The 15355-nt window shown below is 38.2% G+C and overlaps 5 protein-coding genes across 6 annotated transcripts; 1 reads left to right on the top strand and 4 right to left on the bottom strand.

Annotated features, from left to right (window-relative positions):
• Positions 1-6: 6 nt before the first annotated feature.
• On the bottom strand, positions 7-6048 carry LOC117623597 (kanadaptin). Its single transcript, XM_034354645.1, has 12 exons — positions 5310-6048; positions 5131-5216; positions 4884-4963; positions 4474-4529; positions 4056-4104; positions 3463-3609; positions 3193-3288; positions 2352-2465; positions 2075-2205; positions 1545-1783; positions 630-1451; positions 7-480 (listed from the first exon to the last, which is right to left on the bottom strand). Exons 1-12 carry the CDS (start codon positions 5660-5662, stop codon positions 431-433), a joined length of 2223 nt encoding a protein of 740 aa, XP_034210536.1. The 5' UTR covers positions 5663-6048; the 3' UTR covers positions 7-430.
• A 98-nt stretch (positions 6049-6146) lies between these two features.
• LOC117623598 (pentatricopeptide repeat-containing protein At3g29290) lies at positions 6147-8469 on the top strand. 2 transcript variants are annotated; one of them, XM_034354647.1, is made up of 3 exons: positions 6147-6776; positions 6924-7819; positions 8065-8469. In XM_034354647.1, the coding sequence occupies exons 1-3, from the start codon at positions 6236-6238 to the stop codon at positions 8287-8289; spliced, it is 1662 nt and encodes a 553-aa protein (XP_034210538.1). In that variant the 5' UTR covers positions 6147-6235; the 3' UTR covers positions 8290-8469. The 2 variants fall into 2 exon arrangements, with proteins under 2 accessions (XP_034210538.1, XP_034210537.1); XM_034354646.1 differs by having other exon boundaries at positions 6147-7819.
• Positions 8470-8644: 175 nt separating this feature from the next.
• LOC117623601 (biogenesis of lysosome-related organelles complex 1 subunit 2) lies at positions 8645-9432 on the bottom strand. Its single transcript, XM_034354649.1, has 2 exons — positions 9140-9432; positions 8645-9034 (listed from the first exon to the last, which is right to left on the bottom strand). Exons 1-2 carry the CDS (start codon positions 9359-9361, stop codon positions 8765-8767), a joined length of 492 nt encoding a protein of 163 aa, XP_034210540.1. The 5' UTR covers positions 9362-9432; the 3' UTR covers positions 8645-8764.
• A 432-nt stretch (positions 9433-9864) lies between these two features.
• LOC117623600 (amino acid transporter AVT6A-like) lies at positions 9865-12500 on the bottom strand. Its single transcript, XM_034354648.1, has 5 exons — positions 11639-12500; positions 11355-11507; positions 11055-11258; positions 10231-10696; positions 9865-10150 (listed from the first exon to the last, which is right to left on the bottom strand). The coding sequence occupies exons 1-5, from the start codon at positions 12042-12044 to the stop codon at positions 10033-10035; spliced, it is 1347 nt and encodes a 448-aa protein (XP_034210539.1). The 5' UTR covers positions 12045-12500; the 3' UTR covers positions 9865-10032.
• Positions 12501-12931: 431 nt separating this feature from the next.
• LOC117622941 (amino acid transporter AVT6A-like) lies at positions 12932-14957 on the bottom strand. Its single transcript, XM_034353760.1, has 5 exons — positions 14543-14957; positions 14282-14434; positions 13877-14080; positions 13197-13662; positions 12932-13099 (listed from the first exon to the last, which is right to left on the bottom strand). Exons 1-5 carry the CDS (start codon positions 14955-14957, stop codon positions 12982-12984), a joined length of 1356 nt encoding a protein of 451 aa, XP_034209651.1. The 3' UTR covers positions 12932-12981.
• Between the last annotated feature and the right edge of the window lie 398 nt (positions 14958-15355).

Genomic DNA, 15355 nt, shown 5'->3' with positions numbered 1-15355 from the left:
TACATAAAAACAACCGGAAATGAAAATATATACATAAATATATTGTACTTGTTGGCATTATATTATCAAACCTTGCTAGAGAACTTGGAAGCTTAATCTCTTTCTTCTTGTTTTCCATCTGATAGTGATACAAGCAATGGTTGGAACTTGGAAGTATGAAGGTACATTATCGGACTTTTACATTTGGGTTTGCAACAGTGATTCAGAGATCTGTTTGTGTCTCCATATCTCTGTACAATCAGTCCCTAAACTGCTTTTTCATGATCGTAATCCAGCCTCAACTTTCAACCTGATTACAAAATATGAGAGCTACCAAACAACTCCATCAGTGCGTCTCCCAGTTGTTGCTCCATGCATGACATTTTAGGCGCATAAACGTAGGTTCAAGCAATAAACTGTCACTTCTTGGTGACCATGAGGGCATTCGGATCTAGTAGCCATAGCGACTGTTCAAGGAAGTTCGTCCATCACCGGATTGTCCTGCACAAAACATAAAGATAAGCACCAACACGAAACGAGGTTTTTCAAAAAGACAAAACAAATCAGCAATCAGTACTCTTCTCCTCCCCACCTTGCAAAAGCGAGTAAAGAAGGTAATAACATAGAACAGGAAAGCAAAATAGCTTTACCTTCAGGAGGCACCCATGTTTCATCGGAATTAGTATCAAGAAATGAAGGTTTCTCGGGACCGAGAACTCGTTTAGGCTTCTTCTTATCCTTGTGCAATTGTTTCCCTTCTTTAACATCTTGGGTCTCATCATCTGGTGCATAATAGCCTCTTTTATGTTTTAACAACAGTGCCACAGCATCCTCTGCCATGAATTCAGCTCCTGTGGAGGATGCCGGCTGTTGACGAGAATCACTATCATTACCTTTAGACTCATGAACTTGTTTCCGCTTCCGTATAATCAAACCAGGAGCAGCATTTTCAATCCCAGATTCCATGTTAACTTTAGCATCACTGACATTCTCCAAAATTTTCTTCCTGTCTTTGTAGTCAACGAATTCACCAGCCTCATCCTGATTTGAAGGTGCTGCCTCTTGATGACCCTTCTCCATTTTTTTGTCCTCAACAGCCCCAAGCCACTGTGGCTTTACAACAGTATACACAACGTTTTTTCCTTCTGTTGCATCAGTTACAATCTCGGTAGCTGCCAGCTCCGTGCTCGATTTAATGCTAACCTCTGTAGTTCCCTCTTTCAGTATAGAGTCATTTGCTGGTTTTCCAGGTTGGCTGCTTTCCTTTGGTTCCATTGGAGGTTGCTTTTTTATGGCAGGAGCAGGAGTTTCAGATTTGTTAGGTTTTGACTCTTGCACCTCTTGCACTTCTGAATCCCTTTTCTTCGCAGCTTCTCCAGATGGGTCAGCAATCTTCAAAAGAAAGATTATCCTGTCCAATTCAGACTGGAGAGCTGATAGTTCCTTTTGGAGTTCCTCAGTTTTATTAAGCACTAACAAGAAGGAAAGCAACAACAATAAGTGAAAGCAGAAAACACTCACCTATAACCAATTATCAACAATAAGTGGTAGCACAAAACACTCACCAAGCTGAGATGAAAGCCCTGACATGTATGCATCCAGTGCATCTGCAGCATCAGTTTCGTCTGTAGTTTTTGATGCCATTTTGTTTGTCTCAATTGAAAGCAATTCTTTCTTTTCTTCCATTTCTTTCATGATAGCATCTCTCTTGTCAAGAAGAGTATCAGAGGTTTCAACAGATGGGTTTTCACCTGCCTTTTTACTGGAAGGCTTCTTTGTTCTGTCATAGAATTCATCATCATCGCTGCAAAATAACAAATCATTACAATCATTAACTACAAATAAATTCAGAAATCCTATATTACTGACAAATAAAGCATGACATTCCTAATAGTCATCTAAATTCACAGTTAATCATGAAATCACTACTTCATGATTGCTATCATAAGAATACCCTGATCAAATCTAAAAACCATCCAAACAAATTCACATGGTCCGAGCATCCTGCACAGCTGTAATTGAGTTTTCTATTGCACAACCATTAAGAGTAGAAGTACCGACACTTCCAGATAGGTATTTGTTATTAATAAAATACCTCAAAAGTTCTTCTTCTTCATCAGTTGCTCCTTTCTTCTTACCATAAGATAGCTTCCCAACACGTGCACCCAAACTTTCTCGTATACTCTCATTTAGCGTCTCTTCCAAATTTTCAAGTTCTTCCATAATCTGTTAAAATTTTAAACAAATAAAATGTTAACCAGAAGGTTCCCCTCTCTTTCCTCTGTGGTGTTGGACACAAAAAATCTTGTGTTTATCAACTACCAGTGTAAAGGAGAAATGAACCAGCATATGCCTATTTGTGAAGAATTTACCTGTGCTATTCTCTGTTCATTTCGAGCAATTTGAGTTTGTTGTCCTTGACTCAAACCACCTTGAGAGATGTCTTTAGCACGAATAGCATCTATCTCTTTCTTCATGTGAGCAATCTACAAGAAGAAAAATGAAATAAAAAGGATATTAGAAAAAATAAGATTTACCATAAAGCTTAGGACCTTTATAAAGAATACTTGTTGAGTTTCTAATAGGATAACTTGATTGGTAACCATTTCAACAGTCTAGATAAAGGGAGAACAAGTCTGCATTAACAAATTTTTTATCATCAACCTTTAAAGGTTTCCCAATCTTTCATTCTTTGTATTCTCATGAAAAAATGGAAAGCAATGAGAATGGGTCAGTTTTGTCAAAGTGAGGCAGTGTATCTTTAAACACAAGGTAAACAAGGTAGAAACCGATAAATAAGAACTACAAGAGCCACTTTCAACCATTTTTAATAGGTGCACTATTTCTATTATTAAAATGCAAGTATATGAATTATTGCTCTCCTCAAACACCAAGCAACACATACTGTTGCAATATGGTCATAACAGGTACACTGGTTGTGCTTGTGACTTTTCTGAATACCAATTCAAGAACTGCTTTTCTCCAATACCAAGCAATATACACAACTCGAAACAATAAGATGCTAACTATACATCTTGAAGGTAAAAACAATTGGCAACAGAGAGACCTAACACATGCAGGAAGATAGCATTTCAATGATTAAAAGCAGGGAGAATATCTTGAGGGTATAAACAGTGGGCAACCAAATGATCTAACATACAGGGGAAATAGCATTTCATTAACAAAAAAGCAAGAAGAATTAAAATCACTTGCCTTTTCCAATCTTTTAAGTACTTTTTCACGCGTCTTGTCCTGTTTTTCTGTTAGCTGTCCTTTGTACGTTTGCCAAGTTACTTCTTCACCATCATCCTAAAATTCCAAAACCACAGAAATCAGCGATATATATGATAGAAATATCTTCTTTAAATTCATCATAAAGAAAACATCATACTTGAAGAAAATAGAAGGATATGCAATGCAGTTTAGGTAAATCTCTATTCAAAACATAATTCAAAAAGGAAGTGATCATTAAATCCCACATACCTCAGCTTCTTCAATAGCATCCTCTTCCATGCCCCATGAGATGCCATCAGCAAGAGAAGCTTCCAGTCTTGCTCGTTGAAGTGATGCTTCCTGATCTAGGATATCTTCACGCATTTTGGCCACTCTTAAAAGCTTCAAGTCTTTTTCCTACAACATAAAACCACACAATAATCCATGACCTGTCCATGAGAATATGCTCTGCTTTGAACCCTAACTTGGCTGCTATCTTTTTTAGGCAACCCAAGCCACACCTGGTAGCAGTGGTATCAATTCTATTTGCATGAGCCATTTGACTATGCTTGATGTGAACAAAATCTGGACATGAATAAATTGAAAAACCTAACTTGACCCAATTAACATACTCTTTACAAAATTAACTGTAGTGTCATCATGTGGATAAGAAGGTAGAGAAAATTCTTGAGGATTCTTCTGAAAGAAAATGCAACTATTTTGAACGCTAACATATTCTGAGTGCTTAGTTCATTTTCATTGTCTTAACTCCTGTAGCTCAAGAAAATCTCCTCTTACAATTCTTCATAATCAGGTGAACAAAAGAAATATAACACATACAGATTTAAATAAGAAAGTCTTACCGGTGGCATCAACTCAGATGGTCCTTGGAAAATGTACAGACGAGATGAACTATATAAAAACAAAAAGAAGAATAATCAGAAGTGTCTCATAGAAGAAAAAAATGTATTTTCCACAATGACACATTCTAGGTCCATATCAATGGGTTTGGCAGTTGGCTATGAGCACTATCTGATAAATCAGAAAAGGGTAAGAAACTAAAGTCATCTGTAAAAAATCAGTCACCTATAAATTAATCCTTGATGAGTTCCCTAAGATAATCCTAAGTAACTATCTTTTGTCAAATGCCTAAATCTCATTACCTAATATACTCAAGTACCTAATAGATTAGCATTCAGAACTCTTAAGTCATAAAACATGGGAAAATAAGGATCAACATAGGAAGTGAATGGATTGGGATCAAGATAATAAGATACTCACTGCCCAAAACGGACGACATCACCAACACATAAATCCACGTAAACCTTTTTGTTCACCTGATTATTAGGCATGAGAAAATGGTTAGGAACAATATTAAATACTCACAATTTATAGCAACAAGAGCCTTTGTATGAGAGTATACAAAAACCCCAGCTGTTCACAGTACAAACTTAATTCCTAATTTGAAAACAGGTTGAAGATGGACCAGGTCAATGCAAGTTTGCATTTTTAAACCAAAAGAAGAAAAAACACCCAAAGCCAAAAACAAGGTTGAAAGACAGATATTACAATTAATGTTAAATATGTATTAGAAGAATAAAAAACTAAGCACATGGAACACAACACAATACAATCCAATGCTTCAAGGCATACAAACAATGTGAGGAAAGCAATCAGCTGCATAGAAATACCTGATTCTTGTTGATGAAAGTACCATGAGTACTGCCGAGATCATAAAGATATGCCTCCCCACTTCTCTTGAACTGGAGGACTGGAAAATTTTCAAGTCACCATTATAGATTTAGCGCAAAAATCTCTTAGAATGCATTAAGCCTAAGAATTGTTGAATCTATAATAAAATCAAATGTAACACAATTACATACATACATGAAAACATCACCAAGTTAAAATGTAAAGGAAAAAGAATTGCTTAATTACCAGCATGGAAGCGAGAAACGGTTGGATGCTCCAGGACAAAGTCGCAGAGGTCTATACGGCCAAACATGTAAGCTCCTTTCTCATATCTGAAATTTTCAATCAGAAAAAACTTCTACAACGCTATAGCATAACGTGAAAAATTAACTTCCATGGAAAAGTAATAAGAAGAAGAAGCTTACATATCAAATTGGTTGATGATAGCGCCGTCCTTGAGGACCTCGAGTTGGAACTGGTGACACGGAGCTGCACTCCAGGGAGGGATCGTGTAGGGAACGGCAAAGCCTTGAGATTGGGGCTTCAAGGTCTGCTTGGCATTGTCCTCGGCTGCTTCTGTCGAATCGTTAATGGATGAATTGGATTGGGGTTGGTCTTCGGAGATAGGAGCTTCAGATTGTGGCGGAGGGCTAGGGTTTTTGGCAGGTGGAGGACCCATTGGGGGCTTCATCGTAATTGCAGACGAAGATGTTTCGGCCGGTTCGCTGCTTAGGGTTTCGGGGACGGGGTCTGGTGGAGGAGCCATGGCGGTCGTCATTGTGCTACAGATAGAGAGGCAGAGGCGTTGAGCCTTAGAGAGCCGTCGACCGCCAAATTTAATGGGCCGGGCATATGGGCCGGGTTAAGATTTTGGCGCTTATTTGTAAAACGAGTTCGCTCTGTGGTTCATTTGTTTGGCACAAAACGTTGTCGTATCTGGATGTTATTTAGCAGAACAGATTCAACAAAGCGGTCCCTCTCAGCAAATGGAGATATATGCTCTCTTTTCTGTCTCCTGTATAGAAGAAGAAGAAGAAAAGGAGCATAATTTACCAAATTATGAGCTATAGTTTTCCAGCTGATGGGTTTTATTGGTCTTCTCAACCAGTGATTTTTGTTGCAATTTAGAATTTTTTTTCACCATGAAAAATGCTTGCTTGGAGCTTGAGAAAGGTGTTGTTTTGATGGAACAGGGGGCGTGAGCTTCATCTTCATCTTTCAAGCTGAATTCTCAAACTGGGTCATGCTCTTGAGGTTAGTTTTCTCATCAAACCACTTCATATGGTTGAAGAAAGACCAAAGTTTGTATCTTTGTGTATTTCTGTATTAGTTTTTAATTCTGGGTTCAGTTATGGGGGAGGTGATGAGGGTTTCAGTTTCCATAGTGATTATGTCAAATGGGTTTCTTTTCCAACATAAAGCATTTAACCCAATTAGTTCTGTGCATAAAATTGGCTATCGGCATTCTCGTCAGTGTTTAGTTTCTATGTGGTTACCCAATATGCTGCCAATAAATTTGACAAGTGCATGTACAAAGAAGGCAAAATCTCTGACTTTACGAAACATGGTGGCTGGTGGCCAATCTGGTTTGGTTTGTGAAGAAGAGGAAGAAGATAAAGTGGTTCAAAGAGAAGGAGGCTATGAAGCTTCTTTTGTTAAGCAGACATTGCCTCCATGGGGAGAGTTGGCAATTGACGAGGACTTGGATATTGAACCTGAGGTTCCCATTCAGCCCGAATCATGTTTAAAAAGGAAGGCTTCATTGAATGTAAATAGGGTAAGCTTTTTAGAGGAGATGGATGAAGAAACGTTATCAAAGCGGATTTTGGTGCTTAGTAGAACAAACAAAACTAGAAGTGCATTGGAACTGTTTACTTCCATGGAACTATCAGGTCTGCTTCCTAATTTACATGCATGTAATTCATTATTATCTTGCCTTTTGAGAAATGAGTTACTTGATGATGGCTTGAGAGTATTTGAATTTATGAAGAGAAAGAAGCTAGCCACTGGGCATACTTATAGTTTATTACTGAAAGCAGTTTCGGTTGCTGAGGGCTGCAGCTCTGCCATTGAAATGTTTGTGGCAATGGAAGAGGAAAGTGAAGTGAGGGACAGTTTTGATACCATCGTCTATAACACAATGATATCAATTTGTGGTAAAGTGAACAATTGGCGTGAAACTGAGAGATTATGGAGACATATTAAGGAGAATGGCCTTACTGGAACACGAGTTACTTATTGCATCTTAGTTAGCATTTTTGTTCGTTGTGGTCAGCATGAACTAGCTCTTGATGCTTACAATGAAATGATTCAAAACAAATTTGAACCTGGGAATGATACAATGCATGCTATCATTGGTGCATGCTCGAAGGACGGAAAGTGGGATCTTGCGCTAAACATCTTTCAAAGTATGTTGGACAGAGGGCTCAAGCCAAATGCAGTTGCATTCAATGCATTGATAAATTCACTTGGGAAGGCTGGGGAGGTTGAACTAGCATTCAGGGTATATAATATCATGAAATGTTTGGGTCATTCACCCGATGCTTACACATGGAATGCGTTACTGGGTGCATTGTATAGGGCAAATCGACATGATGATGCCCTTAGGCTTTATGAGAGTATCAAGACAAGTCAGGGCTCTCAATTGAACTCACATTTGTACAATATGGCTTTAATGTCATGCTCAAAGCTTGGACTATGGGATAAAGCTCTGAAGCTTTTTTGGCAATTAGAAGCTTCGGGGCAGTCAGTTTCAACTGCATCATATAATCTTGTAATCAGTGCTTGTGAGAAGGCAAGAAAACCTGAAGTGGCATTGCAAGTTTATGAGCACATGGTTCACCAGAAGTGCACCCCAGACATATTTACTTATCTATCACTAATAAGGGGTTGCATTTGGGGTTCTTTATGGGATGAAGTGGAGGAAATCCTGAATGTAAGTTTTTTGCTTCTTTTTTCAGGGTTATGTTAATTTTGTGCCTCAGCTTATCTCATATCATTGCTTTTATGGGATAGCATGGAAATTATGTATAAAACAACTCTTTCTATTGAAACTCAAAAACTCTTCTATCAATGGTGCAATTGACTCATATTGTATCCATGCATTATTGTTCTTTTGGGATTGTTTAGACCCTCAATGCCCAAAGATAATGACCTCTATAATGTTTACTTGTTCTGCAGTGGGCTGCACCAGATATGTCTCTTTATAATGCTGCCATTCAAGGAATGTGCTTAAGAGGCAAAATTGAATTAGCAAAGAAGATTTACACGAAGATGCGTGAGAACGGTCTGCAACCAGATGGGAAAACACGGGCTATGATGCTGCAAAACTTACAAAGACGTAAGAAGAAGCAGCCTCCTCGTTACAAAACAAGTAGCAAGTTCTCTTATTATTGTCGTAACTAACATCACAGAAAGATAAGCTGACAAAAGCACATGGTAGTTAGTTATCTTGTTGATGACTTGAACCAGCTGGTTGCATACTTGTACTATATAGCAGAAACACTGGGATGGTTCATTTTACCATTATACATAAATTATTCATTCAAAGAAGGTTGCTTTCATCCTCAGAAGGTGAATACTTGCGATTATGCCACGTACATTATCGGTTGACAATCATTCACATCTGTTTCCATGATCGACTGCTCAAAGCAAACCTTTTGTCAGATTGCTAAAATCTGAAGTTTGTGCAAACTGCTTTTTGCTTTTATACAAGCTAAAGTCAAATTACTCTAAACCGCTTTTAAATGTACATAGTGTGTTTACTTCAAGCAGGGCACTTTTCATTTCCAATTTCAAAGCATTTCACACCCAAAAAAAACCCACAGATTGCCACAAAATTTAAACCAACAGCAAAATAATTTTCACAAACGCTTAAAACTTAGCAAGGAGACGGATTCTGATACACAGATTGGACTTTGGACTCTAACATAGACACATATCTATCCAGCACAGAAATCACAGCTTCGAACTCCGTGACTTGCTGCTCTATAACGTCAATCTGCTTCGCATACTCTTCAAAGCTGCCGCTTTTCGACTTGAGCTGCTCCACGAAGACGCTCAGCCCAGAGGCCACGTCGCCGAAGCCTTTGTACTCTTCGGCCACTCTCAGATTCATCTTCTCCAAAAGGTCCAGGTGGTTGGTTGATCCCTGATCAAAATGAATTCATATCAACAACTACTCAGTTCTTAGATCAATTGATGATCGCAGAAATCGATTTGAAAAGGTTGAAGATTGGGGTTTCAGAGATGGAACCTGGAGCTCGGATTTGACCATAGTGGAGACGCTGGTGAAGAGATCGTTGAGAGACTCGGCGAGCTTGTCTTGCTCCTCTTTCGCAGCCATTCGAAATTGGGTTCCAACCGTTACACCCAAAGGCCAATAACGAATTTTTTGCTTTATTAGTGCTAAAACCGCTAATCGGAAACCGCGGGTTAAGAGTCTCGGTTGATTGTCTAGAACCGCGACTATAAGCATAGGAACCACTAATGTAGTGGGAGAGTATTTACTTCCTCAGGCAAGGTTTTGTGTTCGAGTTTTAGTATTCGTGTAGTCTGTGTTAGTTTAGTATACTATTACCTCTATCAATAGGAAAGGTCCTCAAACAAAATAAGAACCGCGACTATAACGTGTGCTTTTGGGAATAAAAAGTAATATCTAAATTTAGCCACGCAAGATTCTTGGTTCAAATCCTAACATTCATGTATCATGTGTAATATACTAAACTCACAATTTCTGATAACCATGGCCCCATCACTGTAACCAAAAGAAAGAAAGAAAAAAAGCCATGCTGCTCTGTTCAAATTATTATTCTTCTTTTTGGTTTTTTTGTTTCAATCAATTGTTCTTTGCATTTTTTATATAGAAATGAACTTACATAGGTAAGTCCTACATATTAGACAGGTGATTAGATCATTAGAATATGGTGCAATGTTAAACAAATTTAACATGAATGGAAAAAATTGAGAGTCTTGCGCTTATAATCAGAGGTTGCAGAAGCATAATTTCCTTCTCTTTCCTTGTGTCTGTCTTTACAACTACAATTCATTCATTCAGACAATATATCTGACATGTTTCAATTGATTAGTTAGAGCCCCCAAGCAACATTATTAAAAATGAAAAATTGGAGGGTATATTTATTGCCCTTGCTATGTCAATAATGAATATGCATCACTGTAAATGGCTACCACACTTGACACTACAGCAACAATGATCATGAAGACAGACAAAATCTTGTCCTTCTTCCATGCTATGCCATGAGGGTCCCTGAAAAACAAAAGATCAAAACCAAATGTGAAGATTAAAATACAAGAAATTCAAGCAGAAAGTAAAAAGATAAAACTCACTTGAGAACAATGCAAGCAGGAAAGATGAATGCAAGCAAAGCTCCAACAGTTGCTCCAGTGAACTCAAAAGCCACCCATATGCTTGGTATGAATATTGCACCCAAGAGGGTGATGACAATGATCCCTGAGCTGAACAACAAAAACCTCACGTTGTCCGAAGCCAACGGTCTGGCTGAGGGGAAGAGAAGGCCGTCCAAGTTAAGGCGCAGGGGAAAAAGAATAATGGGATATACAAGTAAGATGTGGCCCGCGTAACTTATACGAACTATATCGTTGAAGACAGAGCTGTATGGAATGCCAAGGTCTGTGTCAAAGTTGGAGAGCAGGTCAGAAAGAGTTGATTCACCAAACAGGAGGAACCCGAACACGCCGGTCATCACATACACAAGGGCACAGAGAGCAACTGTAGTCTGCACAATGGCTGGCATCCTTCGAGAATCTTCAAGCTCATTTTGTATGCTATGAACTGCATCAAAATAAAATGGCTGGATCTCAACTTGAAGTTTTGGAAATTGAGATATATAGACAAGGATATGATATGAGAGACATTGCTGAAGACAGGATCAAAGATGTTTCCCAGTAATAGATAGTCATCCTCAAAATTTTAGATTAGAAACTTATCTTCCCAGTCATTTAACTTATATTGCATCTTCAGAAACTTGCTGAATTTTCTGCTCATTTATGTTTTGACATCACACCAGATATCAGATTATATAATGTGGATGCAGATTGCAAGTTGTATAATTATGTTTTGATGATCACTTTCCTACAAATACTGTGCATAAAAGAAGACTGGTTTATAAGAAGAGGATCAACTTGCTTACCATTGTAGTGGCAGACATAAGCAAAAACCACAACAGGAAATGCAGTGAAGAGATTTAGAAAGGAAGTCAGACCAGTAACACTAGGAAACAATGCAGGTGCCTCTATGCTTCCCAGTATTAATTTGTACACTGTGATTACGATGACAGCAACAAGAAAAACAACTGCCAGCGTAATTGATATAGCTGATGTGAACCTCAGTGAATCTGCAGACAAATTTGAAAGGGTCTTCTTGTTGGTAAATCTCTATGTACAGCTATTCTATGCCAAACAGGAAAATTAATAAGGGAAGAGATACTAACCAATGCGCTTAAAACATATCAATGGAACAATTACGACAACAGTTAGGACAATAAGAACGAAAGCACGTCCAGTCCACCAATGTACCCCTAAGCTTTCTTCCAAAATACCAGCATGGTGAACTCCATTTGAAGTTGAGCCAGAAAGCACATCCTCTGGTAACCAAAAAATAGAATTAACCAAGAAGCTTAGCATGATTTAATCTGGAACAGAATGCCTGTAATATTTGAGCCTTGACAAAAATTGGTAAATGATAACAGAAGAAGAAAAAGCATTGAAATTTCACCTATTATGATCATATACACAGTAAGAGAACCAATATTGTTGATTATAACACAGCTCTGAACCAAAAACTTCCCAACTTTTCCAAAGGCTTCACCCATGACATCACCATAAGAAAATGCTGAACCAGGCTTGCTGAATCTCAGCAAAAAATCAATTGATGCTTCTGTTAAGAATGCAGCTATGATGATCAAAGCAACCCCTGGGATGAGCCCCAATATGTTCAAGGTAGCAGGCAGGCTCATAATTCCAGAACCAATAACTGTGCAGGACAAATTGAACACAGACCCAGGAAAAGAAGCTCTTCTGCTGGGTTTGCCAAACCCAGCCTGAGCTTCTTCATTTTGGCTTGTGGGCAACAAAAGGGTCCTCTCATCAACTAATTGGTGTTCACTTTGTGGTGTACTCATATTCCAATGGCTCACTCACTACTTCAAAATCAGAGCTTTCAAATTTTATCACTTTGAGAGCTCAATATACAACATCAGTTAGCAAGCAGAAATTTTATAAATTCCCAAAAGAATCACCTAATGTGCTGCCTGCAAAGCAAAACTACTAAACAGAAAACAACTCTGTTTCGAACTAGATCGAAAATTCGATATAGGACTTAACAATAGTAATGGAAGTGACAATTGGGTTATAAAAACTTGATATAAATTCAAGACCAAATAATCAAAAACTGTAAACACTTTAAATGAATGGCTTTCTTCCTAGTGGAACTCAACAATATTGAACATAATCTCTCTTGGCAACAAGAAGTTGAATTGAAAACAGAAAAAAGAACAAAAGGTCAAATTTGGTTTCTATAGAATCTAAATAAAATAAACAACTGGTTCTTATAGGTAGACAAACAGAAGAAAAGTAGATAAAAACTCTGAATTTAGAGGGCCAAATTTTTTAAGTATTAGAGCAAAGGCTGTTCAGCTGCTAGTCAAACAAAAATACAAAAATACAAAAATGAGTGTTCCCATTTGACTGGAAGGCCTCCATTATTTGTGGTGATACGACATGTGGTTTAGTTAGATGGGTAATCAGAACCTAGGCAGAAGTCATATACAAAAACGATAGACAGTAATGGAAGCCTCAGGACATACTCTTTGAAACTACAGGAGGTTCCAATTGCGACACGTGGCATGGTTGGCCAAGATATTTAGTACGACACGACAATCACATTGAAACTTGTACAACAATCTCAGGTAAGTTATGTAAATAAATGAATAAAACAAATTGTCTTCACTTTCAAAGAACAAATATGTGAATTTATCCTTAAATTCATGAATAAATTCAATTTCACTTTTTCTTTTGTCTTCAGTTCCATTTGGCCAAGGCAACAGGTGCTCTTCTCAGTTAGGACAACAAAGAGCGCAGATTGCTATATATGGCGATGAAGTTTGAAACTACTGCAAGAATGATCATGGAGACTGACACAATCTTGTCCTTGGTAGTTGCTATACAATGAGGGTCCCTGAAACACCAGATTAACAGAGAAAATCTATGAATTAGAACAATTGATATCGAGATAAGTGAGTTTCTAGTTGAATTAAGAATGAAAAAGAGCTCACTTGAGAGTGATGGAAGCAGGAAACACAAATGCAAGTAACCCTCCCATTGTTGCTCCTGTGAACTCAAAAGCTACCCAAATATTTGGTATGGATATTGCACCCACAAGGGAAATGAGGACAAGCCCTACACTTTCCAACACAAACCTCTTCTTGTCCAAAGCCAGGGGCCTTGCTGAGGGGAAAAGGAGGCCATCCAAGTTGAGCCGCAGAGGTAAGAATATGGTTGGGAAGACAAGAATAACATGACCGGCATAGCTAATTCGAACAATGTTGTTGAACAGTGAGCTATATGGAACGCCAATGTCAGTGTCAAAGTTGGAGAGCAAGTCAGTATATGTTGATTCACCAAACAGAAGGAACCCGAAAATGCCGGTCATTACATAGACAACGGCACATAGAGCAAGCGAACCCCGAACAACCCCTTGAATTAGGGAAGAATCTGCAAGCTCATTCTGTATTGTGTGAACTGAAAATTATCAACATTCATATTTTCAGAATTCAACCATTTTCAAATTCTAAAGTTTTGCAAGGATTACAATATGAGTATGGAACTTTGTTCTTCTTCCATTCTGCATACTTGGCACAAAAAAGGCTAACCATGAGGGGGAACAAAGAGCAAATTATAAGGGAAGCAAAGACATGTAACGACTTGGAAATAAAGAGAAGATCAGATTGAATACCATTGTAGTGGCAGATATATGCAAAGACAACAACAGGGACAGCAGTGGAGAGATTAAGGAATGATGTTGAATCAGTAACAGCCGGAAACCATTTAGGCGTCTCTATGCTTCCGTCCACTAATTTGAAAGTTGTGACCCCAATGACAACAAGAAGGAACACAATAGCCAATCCAACTGATATAACAGAGATATATCTGGCTGAATCTGCAACCGAAAAACAAAGAATCATATCTCTGCCCTACTGAGTTTAACCTAATTATGCATAGCAAACTACGAAATTATATCAAATTACAAGATACCAAGATGATTTATTTACACAGGAACTGTACTAAGCTGCAACTTTATATTACGCAGAAACAAGGTATCATTAATTAGAACTGATGCATAAAGGAAATATTTACCAACCAATACGCTCGAAGAACATCAATGGAAAAAATATAACAACAGTTACTGCAACAAGAACAAAGGCGCGGCTAGTCCACCAATGTTCTCCAAACCACCCTTCCAAAATGCCGGCATGGTGAACCTCTTTTGAGGTTGATCCAGAAAGCACATCCTCTGGTTTCGAAAAGGAAACAAACATTTCTGAGCCACAACAGAAACAATACAAAACAATGGTTTCGAAAGAGACCAATGTAAGTAGAAAAGGAAGAAATGGCGTTATACCAATTATAATCATGTACACTATAAGAGAACCAGTGTTGTAGATAACAATGCAGATCTGAAGTAAAACTTTCCCAATTCTTCCAAAGGCATCAGCCATGGCATCACCATAGGAATATGCAGACCCTGCCTTGCTGAATCTCAACAACATCTCGATCGACGACTCGATAACAAATGCAACTATAATGATCAAAACAATCCCAGGAACGAGCCCCAGCATTTTCAAGGTTGCAGGCAGGCTCATAATCCCAGAACCAACAATGGTGCATGACAGATTGAACACAGAGCCATGAAAGGATGCTCCAGAGTATTTATCAGTCACGACTTTCTCATCTTGAGTCCTTGATAACAAAGGAAATCTCTCGTCCGAGTTTTCTTTGTTATGTTTCGACATGTTTTCTGGATTCCCAGAAGTCATATTCTAATGCTTGTGAGCTCCAAACTAATATTAAATATATTGAAACTCTCTCAGACAAATGGTTCAATTGCAACAAAGAATCAGTGGTAGGAATGTTGCTACAAAATGTATGCCTTGATACTGGATTGGAACCTCAGCTTGATTTTTGTTGGGTTGGTAAATCATATAATCCAAAAACTGGGTTTGGAATTTGATTGGAACGTGGACCTTTGAATTGTGTTGGGTTTGAATTTGTTTGTAGAATTCCCATTAACAGAGTGATCAAACCAAGAGCTTGAGAAAAAGAAAAAAAGTGATTTGCAGTTTTCTTTTTTGCAGGTTAGTTATACGATGTGTGGAATTTCCAAATTGCCTAGTGTTTGGACCAAAATTGGCTCAGCCCAAGTTCTGCAATCAAT

The sequence above is a fragment of the Prunus dulcis genome, chromosome 3, assembly GCF_902201215.1.
Source record: "Prunus dulcis chromosome 3, ALMONDv2, whole genome shotgun sequence".
Taxonomy (NCBI): Eukaryota; Viridiplantae; Streptophyta; class Magnoliopsida; order Rosales; family Rosaceae; genus Prunus; species Prunus dulcis.
This window is presented reverse-complemented; position numbering and strand designations above follow the sequence as displayed.

Coding starts and splice junctions, on each gene's coding strand:
- LOC117623597 (XM_034354645.1), bottom strand. CDS start 5,662: ATGACGACCGCCATGGCTCCTCCACCAGACCCCGTCCCCGAAACCCTA. Junction 4,530..4,883: donor CTTTCATCAACAAGAATCAG/GTATTTCTATGC, acceptor CCTAATAATCAG/GTGAACAAAAAGGTTTACGT. Junction 2,466..3,192: donor TACTTAAAAGATTGGAAAAG/GCAAGTGATTTT, acceptor TTCTTCTTGTAG/ATTGCTCACATGAAGAAAGA.
- LOC117623598 (XM_034354646.1), top strand. CDS start 6,236: ATGGGGGAGGTGATGAGGGTTTCAGTTTCCATAGTGATTATGTCAAAT. Junction 7,820..8,064: donor AAGTGGAGGAAATCCTGAAT/GTAAGTTTTTTG, acceptor CTTGTTCTGCAG/TGGGCTGCACCAGATATGTC.
- LOC117623601 (XM_034354649.1), bottom strand. CDS start 9,361: ATGCTTATAGTCGCGGTTCTAGACAATCAACCGAGACTCTTAACCCGC. Junction 9,035..9,139: donor TGGTCAAATCCGAGCTCCAG/GTTCCATCTCTG, acceptor CATTTTGATCAG/GGATCAACCAACCACCTGGA.
- LOC117623600 (XM_034354648.1), bottom strand. CDS start 12,044: ATGAGTACACCACAAAGTGAACACCAATTAGTTGATGAGAGGACCCTT. Junction 11,508..11,638: donor TGTGTATATGATCATAATAG/GTGAAATTTCAA, acceptor TTTGGTTACCAG/AGGATGTGCTTTCTGGCTCA. Junction 10,697..11,054: donor TTATGTCTGCCACTACAATG/GTAAGCAAGTTG, acceptor ATTTTGATGCAG/TTCATAGCATACAAAATGAG.
- LOC117622941 (XM_034353760.1), bottom strand. CDS start 14,957: ATGACTTCTGGGAATCCAGAAAACATGTCGAAACATAACAAAGAAAAC. Junction 14,435..14,542: donor AGTGTACATGATTATAATTG/GTATAACGCCAT, acceptor TTTCGAAACCAG/AGGATGTGCTTTCTGGATCA. Junction 13,100..13,196: donor CCTGCTTCCATCACTCTCAA/GTGAGCTCTTTT, acceptor CTGGTGTTTCAG/GGACCCTCATTGTATAGCAA.